Genomic DNA, 22787 nt, shown 5'->3' with positions numbered 1-22787 from the left:
CTTCCTTCCTCCTCCTTCCCGCAAACAAGGGCTCTTTTGAATAGTGGATGACTGAAGACAGACTAATCTTGGATCACTTTAAGAAAGTGGAAACGTGTGCAAGAGTTGAGCATGTGGGCAAGCTGCCTGTATGCACTAGCTCATTGAAATCAAACAATAAAAACTTGGACAGTAAAAATTCTTTGCTTGGAATCTAGAGTGGTCCAAAGGCTGACTTAATTTTACTTGTAGCAGTAATGTACTTCATCTAAATTATTCTGATTGCTGATCAGATCATTGAACAGACTGTAAGGATATAAGGAATTGTTCATTGATGGCCTTTTGAATGTGACAAACCATGAGATTATCTAACTTTTTAAAATGTTTTATATAGAATAACTTTCAGTTTTAAGGCAGGCACATTGCTACAGCAGTTGTAAACTGCAAGTTACTTTTGAATAGTCTATGGGAGCTCAGAGTGAAAAATGTATAGAGCCAGCCAGCTAGTTTTGCAGGGATGTGTGCCATGTGTCTCCATCAGATTAATTTTGGATACATCATTTTTCTTTTTGAGGAAGTTTGCATTTTCCTTTGTTTCTTTGGACAGATAAGCATCTGAGGTGTTCTTAAATGGTATACTACTGATGTTGGTGATGCCCCTGTCCCCCCCGTGTCTTCAGTGCTTTCGGAGAGACCTAAAACTTGGACCAATTCAGAGCAGGATCCTTAGGGAAGCATTTACATCTCTGAAACTATGGGCCTGAATGATTTCAGATTAATTTCTTACATTATTTTTGTTGTGTTCTTAATAAAGCAAGATAGCACCTTTATAGGTAATAAGTGTTTCAAACCATTTAACATCTGCCTACTTTTCCGTTCAGGTTACATTATAATGAACTGATAGTAAAATGTTATGTACTGCTAATAGCATCTTACATGATACGCTCTATGAAGCATGTAGTAAATCCACAGTAGGTCAGATAATGTGCAAGAACTCAAAAGTTATCAGGAAAATTTTGTTTTCTAAATTTTCTCTATGGTTTAGTGACAGCATCGAAGTGATGTAATGAGTTTGTTTTACTGAGTTATATATATATAACCTCAGAAAGGGAGGGAAGAATTCCCTCACTGCTGCACTTTATAGAACTCTTCAGAAAACTTGGTGTAAGAGTATTACTTAGAAGAAAATAATAGGAAACGAACATGAAGAAACTGTAAGATGTTCCTTTAACAGAAAAGTTTGTAATTTCCTTTCTCTCAGAGGCTAAATGAGGAGGCTGGATATATTTGGGAAATGCCTTCATTTTATGTGTATTATAAGGCTAATGTTTGCTGTGATTCCTCACACAAGCTCAGAAAGAAGTAAAACAGTTGGACAGAACCCAGCAAATGACCTGGTCTCATGTGATCCTAGAAGCCGAGAAACACTAAGTCATACTCCTGAAGTTTTTGTACACTATCCATTTTGGAGAACTGGATCCATAGGGGCTATGAAAACCTAGCAGTCAGGGAAATAAGTTTGACTTGGTGATTAGGAATGTGGCATTTTCAGAATCCCTTTGTATATGGCATTATTTTGCCACATACAAATTTTGGCAATTTGATTGTCAAAAAGGCAGTCAACCTTTTTGGGCTTTGACTGTTTTCAGAATGTAAGATTCAGATACCCAGTGTATAGGAGCAGCCTCCATAGTGCACATAGAATCAAAATATATTTTATATTCAGGAGAGAGAGGGAGGAACGGAGAGAGGATTGTCACTTCTGCAATTTTTTGTGATGTAGAAAGACCATAGAGTAAATGATGGATTTGTTTGTTTTTCAGATATGAAGATCAATGATGCAGACTGCTGGTTTTGATGAAGCTGGGCATTTATAACTAGATTCATTAAGGAATACAAAGAAAATATTTAAAGGGATCAATAATGGTGTCTTCTGGTTGCAGAATGCGAAGTCTGTGGTTTATCATTGTAATCAGCTTCTTACCGAATACAGAAGGTAAGATCCAGTTTACATTTTGTTTTTTAAATCCAGAAGAACTTGAACTGTACAATCTTCTTTATATGGAAGTACCTAGAATATTCGTTTATTATTTTAAAAATAGGCATTAAAATGATCTCCTGAATATTGAATTCTTTATTAGGTGGTCAAGTTCTTTTGATAACACAGATATGATATAGAAAGTGCTAGATATGTGAATTTATATTTTACATACATTTATGAAGTATAACCATTCTAAATAATCCCAAGGGAACTAAATGAAAGCTCTGTTTTGGTATACATTTTGCATTTATTCACTACATTTATTTTAGTAAAACGGAAAGTATTTTGTGGAAACTCTTTCATCTTTAGTAACATTTGCTTAAGTGTGGGCATAATTCTAAAATTCCTAAGTTAAAATTTTAATCTTTTATGAAAAGTTACTTTTAATAATAGTTCATCTTTTATGTTGTTTATATCTTTAGCTATATGTATGTGTGTGTATGTATATTCTTTGTAATGTTAAATTTGCAGAAATATAATAATTATTTCTTTGTACTTAAAAGTAGATGTGGACTTTTTCTTAAGCACTATTGCATTATTTTTATAAATCTAGGAATAGTAATGAGTGTATTTTTCAAGACCTGATTTTAAAGAAATAAATATACTTTTGAAGACTCATGAAATAATTGGGACCATCATTTATTAACTACTATATAGATTTCTGGTATCCGTTGTTTTCTTAGTCTTAAATATTATTTCCATATGAAAATAACACACATGCAGGTGTTTTTAGAGCAGGGTAGAAGTTAATATGGAGCTAAGATGTATAAATTTTATAGCTAATTGATAGTGGCAGTTATTGGCATGAAAATATATTAATCTTGTAAAGTTTGTGAAGGGTATAAAATCTCTGAGAAATGCATATAAAATATAATGGATTAAAAAATTCCAATTAAATATTCTTGAAAAAATGTTTAAGAATTAAAAAATTGATTTTATATGTACTTTTAAGTGATCTCACTTACACCTATTATTAAAATGATAGGTGGAGAAGGGGCATACTGTCAACTAATAGAAGCGTATTATTCCATTGTCTCTGTAATAAGCTTCAAAGTAACGTTTTAATTTTGCTGAAAGAGTTTTACTTGAATTGCTTGTTCCTACATTTTATCATGTTCTCCTTGTCTCTCTAGTCCTCTACCTTCAGTATATTGTTATAATGTAATATAATTTAAATAAATAACAAATTTAGAAATACTTAAAGTAAGAATTTCTGTATTCAGAAAGTAAATAGTGTTCACTTGGGTTTAAGTCACACTTGGAAGTTACAATCTTTGGGTTAATATTTTATTTTCAGATGACATTGCTCTTTGCTTTAGAACTGAAGATGCGTCATATCTAACATCATATGTAATCTCTCTGAATGAATAATACTATCATGATAAACAGTGAACAGGAATTGTGTTTAATAATATAAATTTCTGGCTTGGATTGTTGTGAAAAATTTGTATGTAGTCTGATTTTGCATCTCATTTTTGGGGGGAGAAACCTCACTGAATTCTTGCTGTTATGTTTGAATGTTTTTTAAACATTTAAAAAAGATTCCAGGTGTGGACCAATGGCTCATTAGTCCACATAATGAAAAAATTTCTAATCAAGTTAGAGACCACTTTGCTTGCACAGTAGCTTAACTCAGTGGGGGGCTAGCAAACAGAGACTTTTTTCATGAGATACTGCAGCTTTATTTTCAGTGTCATCTATCAGGTCAGGATTCAAATCTGCTATTAGGAGAAATTTCATTTTTGGCGCATCAGGCCAGAGGGTATTGCTTCTGAAGCACTTCCCTCCTACGGGTAAAAAGAACCTGGGACGAACCCATACTGCTAATTGTAAGAGTATACACAGTTAATACACACTGTTAGAACATTGATCCAGTATCACATGGGTTTGTCTTAGAAAGAGAAAGTCTTACATGACGTGATAGTTGTTTATTGCCAGAAAGCAGATAATGCTCTGTGAACATCTATAGAGAAAGCCAAGCAACGTTAGGTAAGAAGGCATAGGAAGGCAGATATAAATTTAACTATTCAGCCATTGAGTTTCTTTTAGGCCCTTACATGATTGTAACCTTTTAACATCTTACAGAGTTTAGTTCTTTTTGTACCAGTTTCTAGGTTCTTGCAGGTAAACTCAGATAAGTTTTCCTGAGTGATTTCTTCCCTCTTTCCTCATTTATTGAGTGACTAAATTGAGCTGCATGCTTAGGATTCAAAATACACAAGGAAAATAATGCATTAGGCACGGTTCTTTTTTTGTTTGTTTTATTTTATTTTTTATTTTCCCAAAAGTTATTGGGGCACAGGTGGTATTTGGTTACGTGAGTAAGTTTTTTAGTGGTGATTTTTGAGATCCTGGTGCACCCATCGCCCGAGCAGTATACACTGCACCATATATGTTGTCTTTTATTCCTCACCTCGCTCCCACTCTTCCTGCCAAGTCTCCAAAGTCCATTGTACCATTCTTATGCCTTTGTGTCCTCATAGCTTAGCTCCTACATAACAGTGAGAACATGGGATGTTTGGTTTTCCATTTCTGAGTTACTTCACTTAGAATAATAGTCTCCAGTCTGATCCAGGTGACTGCAAATGCTGTCAATTCATTCCTTTTTATGGCTGAGTAGTAGACCGTCATATATGTATACACACACACACACACCACAGTTCCTTTATCCACTCGTTGATTGATGGGCATTTGGGTCAGTTCCACGATTTTGTAGTTGTGCTGTAAACGTGTGAAGGCATGGTTTTTACTCTTGAGAAGCTCATGGTCTTGTGCGGGGATTGAAACCTTAACCTGTTGGTGCCTTGAGGGCAGCGGACTTGAGGTCAGATAAGAAAGTGCTTGTCAGAGGACCTGTGATTACCATTCCAGTATTTAGCTTGGTTTTTCCAGTCTTCTGCCTTTCAGTAGAAAACAAACATTAGGATTTTTAAGTAATGACAACTAATTAAGATTTTGTTTAAAAAATAAGCGTGTATCCGCCGGGCGCGGTGGCTCAAGCCTGTAATCCCAGCACTTTGGGAGGCCGAGACGGGCAGATCACGAGGTCAGGAGATCGAGACCATCCTGGCTAACATGGTGAAACCCCGTCTCTACTAAAAAATACAAAAAACTAGCCGGGCGAGGTGGCGGGCGCCTGTAGTCCCAGCTACTCAGGAGGCTGAGGCAGGAGAATGGCGTAAACCCGGGAGGCAGAGCTTGCAGTGAGCTGAGATCCGGCCACTGCACTCCAGCCTGGGCGACAGAGCGAGACTCCGTCTCGAAAAAAACAAAAAACAAAAACAAAAACAAGCGTGTATATCGTAGAATAGCCATGGGTTATGCCTTTCTTTTTAGATCTTTTTTTTCCCTCCTGTTACAGTTGTATTTTACCTTGATACATGATTCACATAATTTTGGATTTGCTTCACATAATTTTGGATTTGCTTTACATCTGTACATAATGAAACATACATTTCCAAATTCATAAGGACTTACTGTGTGTTCAGGCAAACATCATAAATGTCATATTTTGTGTACACATAAAAGGGCAGATCACTAAGCATTTTTAAAGTTTGAACATGGTCAAAGCTAATTATACAAAGGTTTAATTGTTACATCTACCTATCTCTATCTTGAATCAAGTCTTATCCATCAAAATTTACCTGTTTCTGTAAAATAGGATTAATATTTTACATATTATCTAAGCTTTTCCTACAATGTATTTTGGGGAAAGTTATATTTAGAATTTCCAAATAAAAATGATTTTATACAGACCAAACTTTCAAAATATTTTGTCAACTTTTCTTATTATTGATTTTATTTCTAGAGAACTAATCTCAGATTCTTTAAAAGTCCATTTTGTTGAGAGACTGGTATGCTTTGATTCTTTTGGACAGTTTTTATAAGCATAGTACCCACTGTGGAATCATGTATCAGTAAGTAGAAAGTAAATTGAATTTTTGTGTCCTAGATAATTAAATTATGCTGTATAATGGAGCCTTGGCAAGCATAAGTTAGAGACATGAAGGCTTGCTCAAGTGACAAGTTACAAATAATAGTACTCCTTCAGCAAAATCAGTAATATGGATTTCAGGTTGAATTCTTCATGCATTGAATATGTAATTAGATTTTATTAGTCAAAGTTTTACTTAATTACCTCAAATTACCTTGTTGCTTATCCTTATTTCAAAGAAAACTCTTATGCCAGGTATAAATGTGAGAGATGCCACAAATAGCTTTATGTATTTATTTTATATGAATCAAGAAAATAGGGTAACATAGTTGTAGAAATAGTTTCTTGCCAGTTTTTACTGTACTTTTAAGTTCTCTACATTTTATAATGACGAGTTAATATTATCTCTCTAAAAAATATGTGTCTGTAGGGTCTTTTCACTATTTAGGTAGAAGAAAAAAAGGTGGATTTAGGGGTTAAATATGAAATAGTGAAAACTGTTTCTGGCATATAGATATTTCCTTCAGAATGGACTGAATTTGGTGGAGCGATTAGTAAGTTTATTCTCCAAGATTAAATTTAAGAAAGATTAATATAATTCAGACTACTGTATTCATTCCTCCTTTTTTCTTTCATTCTTTGATTTACACACACATGTAACAAAATCTGTATATATATATACACATTCTTGTGTATATATGTGCGTGCACATACACACATACACACACACACAACATGCAGTATGATAGTTTCACAAGGGCAGGGATATTTTGTTGTTGTTCATTGATGTCTTCAAGTGCCTGAACAATGTCTGGCTTATAGTAAGCACTCAATCCATAGCTGTCACATAAACAGAATAAATCTTTGAAGAGGTTCATAGTCTGTGTAATGAGGGAAAAAGACAATGAGCAGTTGTAATAAGAGCATGATAAAGTGCCAGAATAATGATATTCACAGAGGCATTGGGATGAGCGGTAGTTGGATGGTTGGATATATGTCAGGAAATTCTTGTAGCTGGAAGTATCATATGAAACAGCAGAATCACCTGGAAGATCTGCGGTGGGGCCCAAGCATTAGTTAGCGTTTCTGTGTCTATAATAATTTGCAGGGTGATGCAATAAATTGCAGGGTGATGCTGATGGTGTTGCTCAGCATCACACTATAAGAGCCATTGCATATTTTATGTGTGTGGGGGTGGTTGTGGTGAGGGTAGGGGTGCATGGATGTAGACATGGTACAACTTTTTCAAAAGTATTTTTGGAAAAAATGATGAGTTGATTGATCATGATTCAGAAGTTAGTAACCAGTTGTTTCTTGGGAGCTAGTGTCTATTTCTTTGCAGATTGTTCTTTATTCCCCTGATTAGGCTTCTTGGGAATAATTTTAGTCTTCAGAAAAGGATTTTTTTTTCCCACTTTTTATTTATTTATTTTTCCTGAGATGGGAGTCTCACTTTGTCTCCCATGCTGGAGTGCAATGACATGATCTCAGCTCACTGCAACCTCCACCTCCTGGGTTCAAGGGATTCTCCTACCTCAGCCTCCCAAGTAACTGGGATTACAGTCATCTGCCACCATGCCGGGCTAACTTTTGTATTTTTAGTAGAGACAGGGTTTCATCATATTGGCCAGGCTGGTCTCTAACTCTTGACCTTGTGATCCACCCACCTTGGCTTCCCAAAAGACGGATTACAGGCATGAGCCACTGCACCCAGCCTTTTTTGCTCTTTTCAACAGTATACTCAGAAAAAAAATTTTGAAAAATTTACACCAAATTGGAAAAAACACATGTTTTTCCTCTTAGGAATAAATGCTCCATTTAGTAGAGCTCTTAAAACTCTTGTTTCAATTTATCTCTTTTCACTCTAATACCCTGGTTCTTTTCTTGTTGAGAATAACTACATGGCCAATGCTATAATAGCACTGATTTGACTTACTGTGGGGACTTCAGATTTCCCAATCTAACAAAATTAACTACTTTTGTTCATTTCAGTATATCTGATTAGTTGACGTCTAGGAGGTATATTTTCAGCAAGGTACTTGGGGGTTTGGCTGTAAACCTAACGGGAGTCACAACTCCCATTAAATTAATAGGAATTATGTATCTGTGCTCGCTGCATAGCAAATGTAACTATTTTTTAAATTCACAAATTATGTAAATTAGCACCCATCTAAAGCAATGAAGTTTTAAACAATTACTATTATTGTTATTATTTTTTTGAGACAGTGTCTTGCTCTGCCGCTCAGGCTGGAGTGCAGTGGCGCAATCTCAGCTCACTGCAACCTTGGCCTCCTGGATTCAGATGATTCTCCTGCCTCAGCCTCCCAAGTAACTGGGACTACAGGCACCCACCACCACGCCTGGCTAATTTTTGTATTTTTAGTAAAGACGGGGTTTCACCATATTGGTCAGGCTGGTCTCAAACTCCTGACCTTGTGATCCACCTGCTTGGCCTCACAAAGTGCTGGAATTACAGGCGTGAACCACCGTGCCCGGCCAAAAAAGTGATTTTATTTAAGAAAATACTTAACTGTATTGCTCTTAGGACACTTTAGATATTATTTTGTTTCATGAGTATATTGTAATTTAATTGCAGCAGCTTTCTTCTCCATAGGTAGCTATAATTCAGTTTTAAAAATGTAAATCTTAATACCTTTACAAATTGTATGATGTTATTTCTTCTCTTGGAAAATCAAATTATTATAGTATTACTATCAGCATTCAAGATGAAGGTAAATATGTTCCAAATGTGACTCAAAGTTGCCGAAAATAAAATTAAGCTTAATTGAATACATCGGAATCTTTTCAAAAGTTAATTTGAATTATACTTTGGTCATCTTATATACCTATATTTAATGTCTGAATGTGCCATGTTTCATAAATGAAGATAAAGTTCAAGTGCTCGATTGTCGATTTTTTTTCTTCCCACTTTTCCTCATTCTTTCTTCATGATTCCATCCTCTTTTGCCTCTTTTCATTTGTGGAAAAGTTCGTTTATCCACAATTTGTGTTGATTCACCAATAGGTCTCTTGCTGGTGGAAAAGTGTTGCAAATGTGTATGTCATTCACAACAGTCACCCTGCAGACCTCAAAATGTTATATTACGTGACTGTTTAATTTCTGTAAACTTCTATTTTCTGACAGAAAAGACCATATCAAATATTTAGTAAATAAATTTGTTTTAAATAATTTGCTGAAAGTGAAGAGGTTATTAGCTCGTCCATACTAGAGTAAATTTTAGAAATACTGATTTTACATGCATATTAGGCATTTACACAGTTATTGTTATACTTTGAAAGAATCAATAGGGTATTACAGGTAGTTTAATTAAAAGCACAGGAGGCATTTAAAACACCTTAATTTTGTGGAACTGTAATTCTGTTAATTTCTCCTTACCCAATAATTTCAGCATTGATGAAGCTCTTCAATTTTGAGTTAATACACTTTTAATTTTTTAATATACTATAGCTTGTGATATTAGAGAACAAGATAATACAAGTGATTGAACACATCTGAAGAACATATCTGAAGACTATTGTAGAATGTGCTGTATCTCAAAAAACTAATTTATCTGCCTTATTACTAAGGGAGTGTCTTAACTAAAACATATGCTTGGTACCCCATGGTACTCTTTATTTTCTTTTCCCCACCTCTGCAAGACAAAGAGTGACATATGACAGCCATACAGGCTACACATATTAGACATCAATGTGGATTAGTGAATATCTCATGGCATCTTTCAACCTTGTTCCTGAACTCCTTTTGTCAACTTGACAGAAGTGATTCCAGGAGAATACCTAGTCCCAGCCTTGGGATCTCTTGGCTAAAATGTAAAGCTGAGAAGGGAATACGTATCAGCACTTCAGGAAGCAGAAACAACATTTATAATCTCTTCTTATCAGCAAGGGACTCTCCTGAGTTTGACTTTTATGTCTGCCGTAATTCTTGCTTTGAGGGCTTATTTTTCTTAAAAGTGCTTTTTTCTTCTGATTTTGAATGTATACATCTTCATGAGAAAAGAGAAAATTAAAAAAATTAAGATAAAACTTTTAGAAGGTTCATAATTCTATGACTTTGTTATGCCACAGCACATTTCTTTTCTGTTTTTCCACCTATACACATATTTCATATAGATAAAGCCAAATTATGTATAAATACAAAATTAGGTTATTCATCTACATACACTCTTATATTCATATTTTCAGTTTTAATTACCAGAAACAGTATTACCATGCCATTATATATTTAGATAATGAATGTTAACAGCTGCATCGTAATTCATTATTTAATTATATAAATTTAATACAAATTATTTAATCCTCCTTTTCTACTTTCCAGCCATTTGTACTTAAGTTTTTTCAAGTATAAGTAAAAATACATATCTATATAATTATTTTTCTTTCACAACTGGTTATTTCCTGAGGCTAAAATTCTAGAATTCTTATAATTTGACTGGAGGTATAGACATCTTTCAAACTGGCTTTTTTGAAGGGTTGATGTGTTCACACATTGATGACCAGTATGTAAATCCATGTACTTTACCAGCAATGATTTTACATTTTAAAAAGAATTAACACTTTGATTTGTAAAAAAGGGTATCTGATTATAAATTATATTTGTAATTTGGGGATACTTCTGAGGATAAAACATTTTTTGTACATTTATTTATTGGTCAGTTGTCATTTTGAGATGAACTTTTGTTCACTGTTTTGCCAGCTTTTGTATTGCTAATACTTTTCTTATTTTTTTAAATTTATTGATGATACCCCCTTTTTTCATTCTTATTATGAAAACCTATTTGTTTACCTTTTAGTTTAGTTTACAGTGTTTACATTTTTAATGAAAACTTCAAACAGAAGAGAGAAATTTGTAGTATAACACTAATCGCAGATTTAACAGTTGTCAAGATATTGTTACATTTGCATTATTGCACCCTTTTTTCTTCTTTCCTTTTTGTTATATAGCTATTTTCTTTTGTGAGATCTTCCATTATTTTTATGCTTTATAATGTATATCTTGATCTCAATTAAATATTTATTCACTTGCATTTCCCTGTAGCTCTTAAATATTTTTATTTAAATTTTAGTCCATCACGAATTAATGTTTTTATATGGTGAAATCTAAGGTCTTTGATCAGTTAATTTAAAGTGAAGTGAGCTGATATTAAGCCAACTAGTAAGAATTAAATTTTAACCAACAAAGTAGTTGAAGTTGGAACATAGCCAAATTAAAAATGTATGATGGATGGTAGTTGAAAAAACAAAAACGAAAGTAAAAAGAGTAGAAATAAACACTATTTATATCTATACAGATTGAATTGTGAATGAACAGTGAAAATGTCACTGTTCTGATTCCAGTAATATATCAGTGGTCTTCTCTACTTAAATGATTTTTGTATCCCAAATGTATTTAATAAAGTTTATTTTTAAGAGTTTTTATGTTGTTGTTAAACAGCCGAGAGAAGCAAAAACGTGACTGTAGAGATAGATTAAAATTTCCCACCATGAAGATGAAGTTCTGCATTTTAGGAATTTTGGAGTTTCAAGAAACATAAAGAATTTCCTGGAAAAAAAAAAAGAGGGATTCATATGAAGCCTGGTTAAGTTTTGCACAGGGATTTAATCTAAAAAAGGGATCCAAGTAAAATTCTCATTTCGTTGAATATTTACAGGGTACGTCTTACTATTCCTGTACGCATCTCTTTGTATCTAATTGTTGTGTGTTTGTGTGTGTGTTAATCATTAATTAGTTCTCTTTTTCCTTTCTGATTCATATTTTTCTCTCTATAGTACTAAAATCTAAGCCAGGTGGTAGTTATGCCTGTATTAAGTTCAGGCTTTGGTTAGAGGCAATATAGTAGGATAATACAAGTCAGATACTTCCTTATTTTAGTTACGCATTACAATAGAAAGCCTGTTGGATTTTAAGAGGCCACTTTTATATGGTAGAATGCTGTGATGAGGTGATGTTGACAGGCTTTTTAAAAAGTTGAAAAGTGAAGGAGACAGGTGTGTAGGTTAAGTTTATTTCCTTGTTTAAGGAAAGTTTTTTATTTTTATTTTATTTTATTTTACTTTTTTTTTTTTTAACAGTTTTTTTGTTTGGTTGCTTTTGATAGATATGCTGAATATCTGAACATTTCTCCAAGTGGAGGGAAGGGAAATGGAACCCACTGCAGTGGTAGGAAGGCTCATTTAGGGAAGGAAAGAATGTATATTAGTATCCAGAGAGACGAAAGATTCAGGAAGAGATGTGTGCAGTCGCAGAAGAAAGATGACGGAGATCATGCTGGACTTGAAACATCTTCTTTATCTAGAACAGTGCCCCTCAAAACTTAATGTGCGTATAAATCACTCAGGGGTCTTGTTAAAATGTAGATTCTTGCTTCAGCAATCTGGGATGGACCTTCTGAGTCTGCATTTCTAATAAGCTCCCAGGTGATGCTGAGGTTGCTGCTCTGTGAGAGGATGTCTGTATTAGGGAGTTTTGGTTATTAAAATGTTTAGTCTAGAAAATGAGATTTTACATGACAGTGACTTCCGCTGTTAAAAATCGAGGTTTGTTTTAAACCCAAACAACCATAGTTGAAATATAGAAATAACATCACTTTCAGTTGTATAACTCATTTTACTAAAAAAGGAACTAAGCTACCTTGAAACTTTACTGAACATTTTTATATTTTGTTGCACTTCTAATCCTATTTTATATGTTTTCTATTGACCTTTTATCTGGTGAGTTGCTTTGAAAAATCCCTGAGCAACAATGCAGCCTGACCCTTTCTCCCTAATATTTCCCTTTATTCCCTATTGATCTGTCCTACTTTCATTCTATCGTACACAGAAACAGTGTTTTTAATAGCATTTTAATACAAATATTTTATTATTTAAAGTAACACTATAAAGTCATGTAATCCAAAGTGTGTTTGTCTTATCTAGAAAAAGTTATTTTATTATACTAATTTTCAAAGTCAACATATTTAAACAAGAAATAATAGTCATTTTTGCCTAAGTATTAATTCCATGACTTATTAGCACCATAAGAGTATAGGATGGAAGTACTTGATTGTTAATTTGTCATTAAAAATGGCTAAATATATTTTATATGCCTAAGGTTATCTAGTGATTTTTCTCCTTTTGGTATTGTATATAATCAAAGATTTTCTTCTTGTTAGTGGGCACAATCTCCTTTTCCCTTTTCTTTCAGAGGCAAAGATATAGGGTACTTATGTGATTTGTTTTAATTTTATGATAATACCAATTATAAAGCAAATGTATTCCTTAATAAAGTTTATTAGACTCTGCACGCGTTTAAACCTCTCAAAAGTAAGTTAGTAGCAAATTTTAAATATAGAGAGTTCTATATAGGCACCTGAGAGGTCGAAGTATTTTTATTTTGATTTTTTTGGTGGAATTAAAGAATTTTGGACTTTGAATCACAGCTTGGATATTAGCAGTGTAGAATTTTTCATTTTACAGATGAAGAAATTAAGGCCTGCAGATTGTTTCTTTGTCAAGCTCTACTAAACTGCCAGTGCAGTTTTCTTGCTGTAGAACTTAATATTTAGCTTCAGATCATTAGTATATTTTCCTATCTCAGGAGGCTGTTACTCAAGAATATTTAAAGTATACTTTATATTGCTTAACATTGCATTATTTAATGGTAATTATCAAAAGAGCTATTTTTTGTCAGTTTTCTTAATGTTTACTACCATTTTAGATGAAAACTATGTTAAGATTTACTTTGTTTTCAGTGAAAATTATATATAGTATAGGAGGACCAATCATGCTAACACTCCAACTTTCAAATAATCTTCAAAAGTTTACAGCCATAAGCATACATTTTTAAAAAGCACAATTTATCTTTGAAGTTACCAGCTGTTGCTGAGAATCATTAACTGTCAGAACACTGAACAAGAATTGTAACTCTTACTATATTTAGTTATCAGTTCACACAGATTATCAGTCATCATTAAAGCAGTTAAAAGGCATGCGCCTCCTGAGCCCCTCCTTCAGGTATGTGTTTTGGACATTATCTTTTCCCTTTTGTTTGCTTACAACAGGAAGCTCGTTTAATCCTTTGCTTTGTTTTAGAGTTAAGCAAATAGAAACCATCCCTGTTAGCTTTCAAAAGCTCTTACTTTTGTTGCATTAATGGCACTCACAGTAGATTGTGTGATCTTACTTTATTTACCAGAAAGCTTGCCTTTGAGAGCTGTCACTCCATTCTTTCAACAGTGTTGTTAATTGACTGATAGCACTGATTGAGTGGAAAACCTTCAGTGACAAAAGACTGGATGTAGGTGTAAGTCCATTTGAAAGGCTGGCGAATCTTTGTTTCTTAATCCCATTTCTATTTGCACTGAAATACTAAATACAGACTAGAAGAACAAAGTATATTTAAAAGCATTCAGAAATGTTAAGCAACAATAAAACCCCGTAACCGTTTAAATGACAGCAGCTGACTATTTGAATTAACTTTGTGTTTGGCTTAATTTGGGGCCCTAATTATTCCTAACTTACGTGAGTAGATTTCAATTATAGTATCCTGCAGGGATTTGTAGCTAAGGCAACTAAAAGAATCATTTTACATAAAGTACTTTTGTTCAACTGATTAGACAAGTTAAAATGTAATGATGTAAAATTGAAACCCTTCTGACAAGGTCCAAACAAATGTTTCTAGTAATTTTGTTCAAAAAAGATTAATCTAAGTTTGATTTTAAATAATATTTTGGTGTTTTAGGACAATTGACTTTCTTGTAATACTGATAAGTATATAAAATGCCTTAAGATTGCATGTTTTGGTAAAGGAGTAAGACTTTAAAGGGAGGACAGATTTGTCACAGTGGATGGACACCATCCTAAGTAATATTTGCTTTATAGTCTTCAATACACAGTTTGACAGCTTTAAATACATAGATTTAGAAGAGAAATACATAGAAATAACATGAATGACTAGTACCTATTTAATTCTGTATTTTGGAATACATTTCAATGGAACACAGATCAGAGGCTCCATTTATGAATTTGAAATGCTATATACCAAGGAGTACAAGGACACAATATGGTTGACATTGTGCTATAGTCAGTGGACAGACTGAGTGTTTGACTTGTCCTGCCGAAATACTCCTCCCCACTACAAACAGCCACATTAATTTTAAATACCTTTACCAGAATGAAAGCTACTTTAAACTTAATTACTGGTGCTGGAGCACAATATTTAAAAAAGCATTAGCCAGCATCCATCGATCATTTTGAGGCTTAACCGTAACATTTCATTGGAGTCTTACCGCTGTCTATTATCAGTCTACTGTAGTGAGTGAAGTTAGCAGGCAGCAACTCTGTTCTATATCTTGTCTTACCACTGATTTAAGTTCTCTTCGTCGTCTTCTTTCTCCCCCTCCTGCTCCTCTTTTACCCCTTCTTTCAGTTTTTGAATATCTACAACATGCGAGTCGTTGTCTTTTCACACTTGATATTTTCATTATTTCCTTTAAGCTAGTCAATTCTATGACCTGTTTTTCATTAAGTGAAACAAAATCTAAAAGGTATGGTGTAAAGTTCACAGACCTCACCTTTTTGACTTCAAAGTGAGGTTTTCCTCCCATAGCACAAACCAGGCTGTATAACTGTTTCTTGAAAACAATGCCAGTTCAGTTCCTTTTTGTTCTGTAGTATACTTTTTGAAAGCTAGTAACCTTTAGGAGGCTTTTTCTAATCTAAACAAGAATCCTCTGAATTTATATAGCAGCATAGTCCGATACAGTAAGCCACAAGTAGTTATTGAACATTGGAAATGTGACTAATGTGACTGAGAAAATATATTTTTATTGGTCAGAGCAATTTTGTAGGTACTACTTTCCTGTAAGGCCTTGTTGTTGTTGCTGTTGTTACCTCTTTTACCTCCTTTATATGTTTTAGCTAATTCTTTGAAGTTAAGCACAATGTTTTATTTATTTATGTATTTTTCATAGTGCTTAGACATTCAAAACTATTTTAAATGATTGAGAGCACATTCAAAGAGACTTAGTACCAAAGCTGTATTTTAAATATATACTTAATTTATGGGGCAGGGATTTCACTAATGATCACCCAAAACCAATTTGGTTAGTTTACGAATATCGAAAACAAAGGAGTGTCCATGCATGCATAGTGTGTATCTTGCAGGAATTCAGTCCTTAGGATTAACAGCTAAGTATACTTTAAGCATATTTTAATACTTAATTGTAGCAAACCCTAGTTACTTATTGCAGTCTCAATTCTTATTATGAGATTTTGATAGTTGTTTAAATTATTTGGATGGTAACAACCTACACTGAAATCAGCTGACATTGGCTTCTCTTCCCTAAATATGGAACTTCCTTCTTAAAATCCTTTGATGAACCCAGCTAATATTGCCATTTGCTTTTTATGGTTTGAGAATATGTTTTAGAATATAAGTAATTATGAAGGCACCAGTTAAAAATGATGAGTAATGAATATCTCTAGTCATTTAGAAAATTATCGTGATCTTGTCTTGTGAATTCTTTAGTAACTAGAAAATCCTCTGTGATTTTAGCTTAAATATAAGGAGGACGTTTTATCTTCATAATGGGTAATGGTGTATTTCATTATAATGATAATTTATATAGATTTATGCATCACACCTGAAAATATATTACTTTTTTGGTTCTTAATGACTTTTGGCTCTTTTTCTTAATTACTGTTAAAATGTGTATAGCTTGTAATATATAAAAATTCATAGCTTTTTTGGGGAAATTGTCATAAAATGCCACTTAAATTTGTGTGTGTGGGTGTGTGTGTATTCTGGCAGTCAGGACTTCTTATTTTCTATTTACATTTGCAAATGAATTTCTGACTTACCATTCTGTCTGTGTCTAATTTAGAAAAAGAAATAGCAAATTCTATATTTAGTAGAAATTGAGGTACATACACAGTACAACTATAGGTTTTTTATATATTAATTTTGAAGAGGAAAGCATCTGACTTACAATGGTGAATTAAAAAATTATTATATTCTGTACAATGATGAATTATTCTAGCCTCAAGTACTTGGTAACTAAAACGTTTGCTCAGTAAACGTAAGAATTTTTCATTGACATGTTCAGCATGGATTTGAAGTTTCAGAAGTGCTAGTTTCTAATCCTAACATCTAATAGTTCATTACCACCTCATTTTAAAACAATAGTGGCATCTCTCAAATGAAAGCATTATTTTGTCAAACTTTATTCCTGAATGGTTTAAATTTGTTTTAGAAAGTCAGTCCACTTTAAAAATGAAAGTTTGGCACCAGTGAAAGTAACTGAAAAGAATGTATTGCTGTTTGATAAGTCAAATAGAAGAGGAGTGTTGCTGCATCCTTAGAACAAATGATAAACCTTCCAGGTAACCGCCTGGTAAGAGAAAGATATAGCTTCTTTTGGGAAGAGATACTTATGAGTCTAATCTGATATGTACGTGGAAAACATTTTTAAAAAGCAGTATTCTATAAGCATAGTTGCTATGTTTATCATTTAATAATGAAGAGAATAAGGAAATTCTCCTGTGATACAACATTGACTTAATTGTCCTTTTATAGTACTTATTCAAAGTATAATCATTATGAAATGAAAATGTGAAAAGACTTGGAGGAAATGAACCTCCATGGATTTGAGTAAAAATCGATTTTCCTTTTTATTTAGCATTTGCAAATGTATATCTGATGTGCCATGCTGTCTCTAGCTGTGTGTCTCGCTGGCTTGTTTCTGTTCTCATCCTCTCTGTCAAATTAGAAAAAAAATTAGTAAATTCTGTGTTTGTTAGAAATACATACTTTCATGGTTTTGACAGCTGAGAAGTACTGTACTATGCAAATAAAGATACGCCAACATAATGAACTTTTAGCTTTATTAAATTATTTTTTAACTGTGCTTAAGAAAATTTTATTGGTATTTAATCTGTTTGAAGATCTGATACTTTACATTTAACCTATAAAAGTCAACATTTTTTTGGTATAGTAGAGAAAATAATTGAACTGTCAGTTCATTCCAAGAGCGAAGAGGCACATGCAGCTGGTCCAGAGGAGAGGGTCTAGTTGGTGCATAAAAAATACATGTCAGCATTTTGACGTGCTTTCTTTTGGGGTATCTGTTATCACTGAATAGGAAACTGTTTCAAATTGACAGATAGACAGAATGTTGTGCTGAATGTGTAAATTGGAATTATCACATCTAGCAGTTCCCTTCACCAGGTGCTGGCTTGGAGCTTGGTTCTCCACTAGTGTCGAAAGAGTGCCAGGAATAGTTTTATTTGCTAATTATCCTTCATCTCTTCCAATGTCTAATTTTTAAGTACACAGCTTGCCCAGGTGTTTTAGGAATAGCTAGCAGTGCGGTGTGAGACTGCAGGTGCTTATGCGGCAAGAGGATGCCATGTGGAACAATGAAAACGCCTGTACCCATCTGTGTGAAAAAGATGATTGCTTTCAAGGGTTTTACCCCTAATGTCCTGAGAATGATACTTGTCAGTAGTTTGTTGTCCCAGAGATCCTGGTGGGGGCAAAAAAGTGGACGTTAGTGTTTTTAAGACAACTGGAACATTTTCTTAAGTTTTATCTTTGAATCTCTTTAAAAACTTTGTGATTTGCAACCTGTGTGAGTAAACAGTGAAATTTTCAAAGACTGTAAAAAAAAGAAAGCAAATCATGTGTTAATAAAGAAATATTAAAGATGAATTTTTTGTTTCTTCAAGCTTTGTGGTCTTACTGGAAAGATTTACTATAACAGATAAGGTTAAGGTTTTTATTTTTCTTTTTTTCTAAGAAATTCTTTCATAATACTATGATGTTTGAGAACAAAATTTAGATTTTTATGCTTTGTAAATTTATATCACAAGATGTCACTAAGTACTGCTGAAATTAAAGCAGTATTTGAGCAGTATGCTCAAATTGAAGCATTTGTAACTGTTACTTTTCTTGAAATTTAGTAAGTTGGGTCACAGAATTATCTTTTAATTAATTCTGTTAATAATGTTTTCTTTTTTGTCATAAATATATTTTTATAAGAGTTGTGGCCTGCCTTTTGCCTGTTCTATGGGCAGTGAATTTTGTTAATAAATTTTCCAGTGTAGGTTGCATTTTCTGTTGCTGTTTTCTAATCATCATTGCATTATGGCAAGATAAATGCTAAGTGCTCAAAATGAAGATTTTATGAAAATGTTTTACAGTTTTTCTTGGACTCTGAAAGTTGCCATGGCATTTCTACAGCCACTCACATTACAGTGATACTGCTGAACCACTGGATTTATCCTGTCAGCTTTGATTTAGGATTAGGCAGTGTAGTCATTTGTATTGACTTGGTCTCTGTTTTCTTTCACCAACATATCCCATAGTGAAATTACATTTGTACGAGTATCTCATGGCAAAGCCTGAAAGTATAATATACTCAAAGGCAGTAAGTTTGGGTCTAACGTCCGATGGTTCAAATTCTGACTCTTATCAGCTATGTGAACCTGTACACAGGCTCTTATTATAAAATTGGGAAAATGCCTCTATTTTACAACTGTTGATGCTTAGAAATGAAATGTTTAAACATTTATTCATCAGTGACTATTGAACATTTGCCATGTGCTCAGACTGTGCAGTGTGCTAAGTATGGGTATTGTCTTTAAGGAACTTAACAGTAATGTTGGTACCTTATGACACATAAAGGGGAACCCAGAGAGAGCTGCATAGGTGGCATACTCAGCTGAAACTCAAACAGCAGAGATATCTGAATGAGCCAGAGGTGACCAGCTGAGAAAAGTTCTGCTGAACTCCAGGAGAGGGAGTAGAGTGTGCAAAAATATTGCCACTAAGAAATGTGGTGAATTGCTAATAGGTCAATGTGTGCGGAAGGTGAGGGGTGACAAAAGATAGCTCTGGATGAAGTTGGAGCCAGATCACTCATGTGGAAGAGTTAGAATTTGGTTATGTCGGTGAGAGATAATCGTTGAAAAATTTCAAAGGTGATTATAGATTTTTATTCTAGAAGTATTTCTTTAGGCTGGATGGGGTTGACTATTGAAAGCAGTGAGAATATTGAACACGTTCCTGTGGGACCAGGGAATTAACATAAACAAGTGAAGTAGACAGGATATGAAGAAATGATACAAAACTAGAAAGTGCATGCTTGTCTAAAGTAGGCAGAAGCCAGGCGCAGTGGCTCATGCCTGTCATCCCAGCACTTTGGGAGATTCAGGTGGGAGGATTACTTGAGCCCAGGAGTTAAAGATCAGCCTAGGTAACATAGACAAGACCTTGTGTCTACAGAAAACTTAAAAAAATTAGCCAGGTATAGTGACATGCTCCCATGGTCCCAGCTACTCAGGAGGCTAACGTGGGAGGATCACTTGAGCCTAGTAGGTCAAGGCTGCAGTGAGCCATGATAGTGCCATTGCACTTCAGCCTGGGCCACAGAGCAAGACCCTGTCTCAAAAGAAACAAAAAGCAAAACTGAAACAAAATCATGTAGGCAGGTACTATTCAGCTTCAGGTGATTATTTTATCAGTATTTTGATACTTTTTTCTCTTCTTTTTGTTTTCTTTTATATATTTTTCCTTGCAAGCAGGAAGTTACGATACGTTTTCAATATGAGTATGTTGCCAATTGAGCTGATTTTTTTCCCCAAGAAAAGGCAGACATTGGATTTGAATGTTACATCCCCATATTCTGAAATGTTGGCAGCTAATTCAGACAGACACTGAGGGGGCAAATGAAATATGCCTGTGAGCTGAATTCATCCTGTGGTCTGCCCATTTGTGCCCTTTTTCTTAAAAAATAAGATTGTTGGAGTAATCCAAGCAAGAAAGAATGAGAAACTAGAAAAAAAAATTGGATGAGAGTAGATAAAAGAAATGAATTGATGAAATTTCAGCCGGGCGCGGTGGCTCAAGCCTGTAATCCCAGCACTTTGGGAGGCCGAGACGGGCGGATCACAAGGCCAGGAGATCGAGACCATCCTGGCTAACACGGTGAAACCCCGTCTCTACTAAAAAAATACAAAAAACTAGCCGGGCGAGGTGGCGGCGCCTGTAGTCCCAGCTACTTGGGAGGCTGAGGCAGGAGAATGGCGTGAACCCGGAAGGCGGAGCTTGCAGTGAGCTGAGATCCCGCCACTGCACTCCAGCCTGGGCGACAGCGAGACTCCATCTCAAAAAAAAAACAAAAAAAAACAAAACAAACAAAAACAAACAAACAAAAAAAAAGAAATTTCAGAAGTCATATTCAGAGTATAAGTGAGGCAGTTTGGCAGATCACTGGTGAGGGAAAGGGTGATTTATTCAAGTTTGTTTGTAATAAGGGACAGAAGCTGATGTTTGGGATCAAGTAAACTGGACTTTCTTGCAGGCATTCAGGGATGTCATATTGCCCAGCTGGTCCTTGTGGAGTTTGGAAGGTGGTGTGGAAACTGGTCATATATAGCACAGATCCATAATCTGAAGCAGCAGGTGCTTCTGGCACTCTGGTTACTTGCTTAGTTGTTTGGCTCATGGATTCCCTTTGTATCTGCCTGCTTTCGCCTACTATCAACTAGCTGTTCTTTTCCTCAACTCAGTCTTTTTCTTTTTCCCCCCTTGCAGTTTTGTTTTAGGATATCTGGTGTACTTCACCCAGTCTTGTGCCACCCTGTCAGTTGCAGCTTTTTCTCTAGCTCTGGAATTGCTTCATGTTTCCCAGTTCAAATTCTTGAGAACAAGAGAAACTTATGGGCTTCTTGTTTTTGTATGAAGCTACAGCCTACATTGCTCTCAGGATCATGGGCTGATTGCCCTTGAGTCGAAGAACCATGTCTTTTTCGATCAGCTGTTTCTGATTGCTGGTAGGGTCTCATAGTCAGGCTGGCTTTGCCCCTTTAGCAGTGCCTATTAGCAGATCATTTGAGTTAGAATGAACTGAGCACCAGCAGAAATGGTGATTTATTAAATATATCTAGGCCTGGTGAGTGATTAATGTCAGGAGTCAAGGTGGATCAAGAATTCACCAAGATAAGAAATACAAGATAAATGGATTTGATGGCTAATTTGTGAGCTTAGTTTAATGAAGTTACTGCCATTAACAATATAATTAATACTAGTAATATGCCAAAACTTAGCCACGCTTATTTGTGGGTTATACTTAATTACAGAATTAAAAAAATTTAGGGCCTTAATATTCCATGATTTATAACAAGCATTTAATGTGAGGCTTGCTTTGATCATTAAATAATAAACATGATTAAAGTTTGGGAAACTTCTGTTATAGATACATAGAAATAACTAGATTTTAATGTCTCTCTCATTTTGTGCTTTTAATTTAAATCTAAAAACAATGACTGCCCTTGTTAGTCCCTTACTGGATATTAATCACTGTAGTAGGTGCTTTTTATTCATTGTCCTGGATAATGTTTCCAACAGCTCTGTGAGGTTTATGTTATTTTGTTACTTTTATAGCCAAGAAAACTTATGCACAGTTAGGTGACTTAGGCAGGGTTAAATGAATAATGAAGTGATGAGATTGATTCATTCCCAGGTATGCCTGACACAGAATTCATGATGCTTTTAATTTGCATAATAATGGAAATCCATTTTTATTTTTGGATTTGGGATATTTCTAGATGTATATACTGTGGTATTTGTGGTTTAATCATGCATAATTTTAGCAGTGCATATATATGTAAAAGGGAAATGACTTTAAAGGTTTATAAATGTATAAGCACTGTTCACACTTGAGCTAGGTCTACTGCAGACAGCCAATTGAGAAAGTGGAAGATGTTCCATTCAACATATGTTTTTGTCTTTGGTGCCAGACATCTTACTTAACTCCCTATTATAATTACATT

At 34.3% G+C, this 22787-nt stretch overlaps 1 protein-coding gene across 12 annotated transcripts in view; it reads left to right on the top strand.

Moving 5' to 3' along the window:
• The window catches only part of ADGRL2 (adhesion G protein-coupled receptor L2), a 199448-nt gene that overhangs the window by 34045 nt on the left and 142616 nt on the right, over positions 1 to 22787 (top strand). For all 12 annotated transcript variants that reach the window (XR_001887282.1, XM_017881673.1, XM_017881669.1 and 9 more), the window contains exon 2: positions 1803 to 1975. Coding sequence is in view for 11 of the 12 variants with exons in the window: in XM_017881673.1 (XP_017737162.1) it covers positions 1903 to 1975 (73 nt within the window). In the remaining variant the exon portion in view is untranslated. The remainder of the gene's footprint in view (positions 1 to 1802; positions 1976 to 22787) is intronic.

The sequence above is a fragment of the Rhinopithecus bieti genome, unplaced genomic scaffold (genome assembly GCF_001698545.2).
Source record: "Rhinopithecus bieti isolate Rb0 unplaced genomic scaffold, ASM169854v2 scaffold_13184, whole genome shotgun sequence".
Lineage (NCBI taxonomy): Eukaryota > Metazoa > Chordata > Mammalia > Primates > Cercopithecidae > Rhinopithecus > Rhinopithecus bieti.
The sequence above is the reverse complement of the archived record's forward strand: the minus strand, read 5'-3'. Positions and strand labels throughout refer to the sequence as shown.